The 5246-nt window shown below is 38.8% G+C and overlaps 1 protein-coding gene across 1 annotated transcript in view; it reads right to left on the minus strand.

Annotated features, from left to right (window-relative positions):
• Positions 1–5039, minus strand: part of LOC107728645 (synaptoporin-like) — a 22432-nt gene extending 17393 nt beyond the window's left edge. The window contains exons 1-2 of the mRNA XM_016538913.1: positions 4963–5039; positions 4766–4831 (exon numbers count right to left, since the gene is read on the minus strand). Coding sequence (XP_016394399.1) covers positions 4766–4831; positions 4963–4980 — 84 coding nt within the window. The 5' untranslated portion in view covers positions 4981–5039. The remainder of the gene's footprint in view (positions 1–4765; positions 4832–4962) is intronic.
• Between the last annotated feature and the right edge of the window lie 207 nt (positions 5040–5246).

Below are 5246 nucleotides of genomic sequence, written 5' to 3' on the forward strand. Positions count from 1 at the left end.
GCCGAGTATTGTATGCGCTTATCGCCAGCAGTGATAGCTACTCTACAGAGCCCTCGTTAGCTTCCTAGCCTAGCCTAGCCTAGCCTAGCCTAGCCTAGCCTAGCCTAGCCTAGCCTAGCCTAGCCTAGCCTAGCCTGGCCTGGCCTGGCCTGGCCTGGCCTGTTTTCTCGGTTTCTGATCTTTGCCTGTTTTCCTGGATTTATCCCTTTAGTCTTGCCCTTTTGATTCTGTTCGCCGTTCATTGACCTTCGCTAGCCCTAGGATTATTCTTGTGTCTTGCCCGCCTTATACCTGTTTGCCATTGTTCGACCCTGCCTGTGTTTCTGACCTCTCTACTTTAATAAAGCTTGCACATGGATCCGCATGTCTCGCGTCTCGTCAGCCCCGTAACAGTTATATAGGGTTTGATTAGTTGACTACACTGTAAAAAAATCAAAATTTGAGAAAACTTAAAAGTTTAAGGCAACCAGCTTCAGGAGATTTTTGAGTTTTCTCAACTTGTTTTTGTAAACTGAAACAACAAGTTGAGAAAACTCAAAAATGGTTGCTTTTAACTTTTAAGTTTTCTCAACTTTTGATTTTTTTTTTACAGTGTAGTTGTTTAGACAACCACCTAACAATATTCCATACTTACTATTACCATAACTATTACCATCTGAACTTATAATGAAGAAAGGAAGAACAGCAACTGATAGAGAACTGCAGAACAGATGTGAACTCTAAAGAGCAACATCTTCCAATTTATGCTGCTTTTTAAAATGATTTTGTTGGTTTTGTCAGTGGATATAGATCAGAATGCACCTGTGTCACATTAAAGCATCCACTCATCACTTATCCATGGGTGAACACACACAACACATGCTCAAGAGTGTACCACTCTGCTTTCAGCCTGTATTGAACACTTCAGCATCTCTCTCTCAGACAGCGTAACACTTCCTGAATGTTTCTGGTAGGTGACTAAATGCTGCTGAATGCACATACACGCACACACACAAGCATATACAGTATATATAAACACACACACATAAAAATTCCGCCAAAACCTTTCCATCCCCCAACCACTGCATTCATGCCATGCTTCATTCCAATGATTCCCAGTATGTGGCAGGAGTAAAAATATCCCATGTTCTCTCACGGAAGTATCAGTCACTTCTTGCAAGATGTCAAACTGGCTAACAACAGTGATTTAACAGTAACCAGATAACCTGATTAACGCATACTATATTTAAGAGATCTAAATAAATCCTGAAGAGGGGAATTGTCTTTCCGACAATTTTCAGATCGCTACACACTTAATAATAAAGGTTCCTTATTGGCATTGATGGCTTCATGAAGAGCCCTTAACATTCATGGATCATTTCCATTCTTTATAGTGGGAAAAGGTTCTTCAGATTATCCAAATACTCTTCAATCTAAGAAAAAACACGGTTCTTTTACTGAAAGGTTCTTTGAGGAACCCAAAATGGGTTCACTATGAAAAGTGTGTATATTCACTGGAAGAAAATTTCCAGCTCCCAGTTGTTTATGAGATAATCTGTGTTGAAATGAGAAGAACACTCATTGGATGTTCCCAGAGCTCATTACCCATCTGTACAATGCACTCAGGCCTATAACAGCCAGTGTGTATCTGGGCGCTCTTTGTATGCTTCACTGATCATAAGTAGGCATAAAATCTCACTTTTTTTTTTAAACACTGTCCCCCTTCTTTTTCTTCAGTTGCTGTCTCCCTATGGAGTTTCCATGGCTACTTGGTCACGTGATATCACAAAGCCCCTCCCCCTGCCCTGAGGTGACTGTCACAGCGGTTAGTCAGACTCGGCCACCCGACCAGGATGCGATACGACTGTATATTTGAGCGTGTGTGTTTTGAGTATGTTTATATGCATGTAGGTTGGGGCTTATGTATTGATGGTAGCTCTGGCTTTTGTCATAATCGAATCACAAATCATTGGGTTATTGAAAGATTTTACCAGCAGATTTGAAAGTTTTACAGTTGTACTTGTTTGTTATAATTTACTGGACGTTAAGTAACAAGACTCGGTTTAGCTCTTCAGTTTCTGTTTTGTCTTATCCATGTGATAAAAAGGTGGGTCATGAAACAGCCACCTCATGCGATTGCAGACTCGAGATCGAAAAACGGAGAGACAGCCAAGCTTTCAGAGAAGAATTTCTGCACATCTGCGCACAGGCAGCCAAAGCACATCTTCCCACAGTCAATCTTTCTAGTGAACTGACAAACATCTCCATGTAGTCAACCAACCATTCTTCTGTGAATTTGTAAAACACCCTTCCTCCTGTCAGTCAACTTTACTTTAGTGAATCACACTGGCCTACTGTATAAATTGTCTGTATAAGCTCTCTGAGGTATTTTGCTCAAGGTTTCATATTCAGGTAAACAAATAATAATGTGCATTATTGAAGACTTGGCATATTTGTATTGTGTTTTTCTTATATAATAATATTATATTATATTATATTATATTATCCAAAATGATTTAATTATGATGATGCATAATTTTGCATATTTTAATATGTGTCACTGGTCTCACTGAGTCATCTCATTTCAACAGCTCAATAATTGGCTAATTATCACAAATAATGACTTTTGAGAGAATGAGAGAGAGGGCAAATATCAAGAGGACGGCTGTACAGGATTGCTGTGTTAAAAAAAAGAAGAAAAAAAGCTGGCAGAGAGGAAACTACAGAGGCAGAGACAAAACCAAAGACCTGCAGAAAGGGAGAGAGAGATACACAGACAGAAACACAGAGAGAAAAGCCACTGTGTGACCAAAAGTGATTAAGACTGCATGTTTCCCCGGTGATAAGCTTCTCTCTTTTTTTTTCCAGAAGACACTTCAAATGGAGTGCAGGGAGATTAATTTCCTCAGGAGAAGATGCATCGCATCCTCCAATCCCCCAGCATTCAATTGCAATAATTATCCAAAATGGCGTTGCCACTTATGTCTGCCTCACATTTGCATAGCTCAGAGCCGTTTATGGTTGGCATTGTAAATGTTTTAATTTTCACCTCTCCATACATTTGATGACGAAAAAGGGGTCTAGGAGAGCAATTGACTTTTTGACTTTGTGCAGTTGCGTTGCTGAGAACATTGGGGACAGCATTTGAGAGGCTTAGTAATTCTATTCTATTCTACTCTATTCTATATCATCTGAGAAACAGACAGCAATTTTATCAGTGAGTCTGGCTGTACAAAGTGAGAACACAATCAATTTGCCATTTCAAATAGGTTTCTAAATCCAGGCCAGACTTTTTTTTTCTTAGCACAGTAAATTAACTTTAAGAGCTGCAAGCACTCAGCATGTCTTGCCATGTGCTAACGATAGCATCCCATTTGAAAATACTATTTCCTGAAAGTTTTAGTTTCTGGGAATCCTGCTGTTGTGCAAAGTGTCTGATAATAGGGCACTAAAGCCACATAGCAGCACTAACAGTGCAGAAAGCCTTACAGATGGACACAAATACACAGAAGCTGGACATGTCCTCAGAGATCAGATACTTGAGTCTCATCAAGAAGATTATGTCAGAGCACCAGAGTGTGACACCATGGCGAGTCGAACACACACTTCCCTGACCCACACTCATCAGATGGCCGTGGGAAAACACATTTTAGCTGTTTTCACACTGGAGGCTATAATAAGTTGCAGGACGGTCATTTTTGGTTAGCACGGTTATGGGGTTGCATTTAAAAATAAAAGCTTAAAACATCCTATATTGACATTTGGTCACCAATGAAGATTTCAGTTTAAAAGAAATCTTGAATTTTGAATCTTGAATCTTGAAATTTGGAAATCATGTTCAAAATGATTTAACTAATGTTTATTGGCTACATAAAGTATAAAACAAGAGACACGTTGTATTAACTAACATATCCCTGTACACTTCATTAATACTGCACCAATATCGGATGAACCATACCTACACAAGGAATAAATATTAAAGCAGATGTTTTAACACATCTGATTGTGTAAAATAATAATAATAATAAATAAATAAATACATTAAATAATCAGTTCTCTTATACATGGACAGACCTAATTTGCAGAAAGCAAAAAAAGGTTATCTGCAATGATTTGACTTAAATGCTAAATCCTGTCTATCACTGATTATGTATTTACAGTTTACATTCAATTCAGACATCAAGTTTGGAGGTCATCTTAAAACTTACTCCATTTACGTTTACCAATTGCTTCTTTATAGCAGTAGAATGTGAGTAACAGCAAAACGCATGAAATGAATTGACTGCTGGTGCATCATATAAACCCGAGCACCTCGGTTCATGTACTGTATATAGGATTGATCATGACATCAATAGAATGTCACTTACACGGAGTATTTTACATGTTTGAAATAAATGAAACTGTTAGAAAACACTCTCTGTCTTGTTAAGGTTCCAGATGTTTTCACAAGAGAATCCATAGGGACCGATTGTTAATGATTTCTAACAGAAACGGTTATGAAAACTCAGATATGCAAGATATCCGTTCAACACGGTCAATTCAGATTCTGCTGATAATAAAAATGCGCAAATGGAATAAGACTCCTATTATAAATATGGCTGTGCCACATAAGGCTACTTACTAAAAACTGACTGCGGCACATGATTGAAATAATAAAAGATAGTAAAAATCACTCGCTCCCTCACACATGCCTGGACCAAGTTTACTGAGCCATTTGAGAAAAGTAAAGGAAAGAGAAGAGAGAAGGAGAGAATAGAGAAAAAACGCGTGTTTTACACACACTTACCCATTCCAGAACGCGGATAAATCCCAAAGGTAATTTAAGCACTTGGAATGTCCCAAGTGACACAATCTGTATAATAACAAATGAACATGATCCCTATCGTCATTTAATGTAGTTTGATTAGGCACAGTTCAGTACATTTTAAACATGTCTCGTCATTTTCATTAGATATTGTCAAATGCACAAACGCTATTTTCTACCTGATTAGTGGTTTCCATTTTCTTGTTTGAGAGAAATGTGCTTGTAAGTATGATGGGTCAAGACCAAAACAACGCTAAATGAGTGACGTGCCAGAGTCGCGAGCGCAGAGAGGGGAATCGGCTGTAATCGCGGCTCCATACGGAAAGAGCCGAGTAACTTCGGGATTAATCGTTTCTCGATACGAAGATAGCCGGGAGACTTCGGATTTAATCAATCCTCTACTTCGGAAAAGCCGAGTGCCCAGGGAAAGAGCCGAGTGTCTTCGACAAAAACCGTTTCTCTG

The sequence above is a fragment of the Sinocyclocheilus rhinocerous genome, unplaced genomic scaffold, assembly GCF_001515625.1.
Source record: "Sinocyclocheilus rhinocerous isolate Xijiao unplaced genomic scaffold, SAMN03320098_v1.1 scaffold757, whole genome shotgun sequence".
NCBI classification, from domain to species: domain Eukaryota; kingdom Metazoa; phylum Chordata; class Actinopteri; order Cypriniformes; family Cyprinidae; genus Sinocyclocheilus; species Sinocyclocheilus rhinocerous.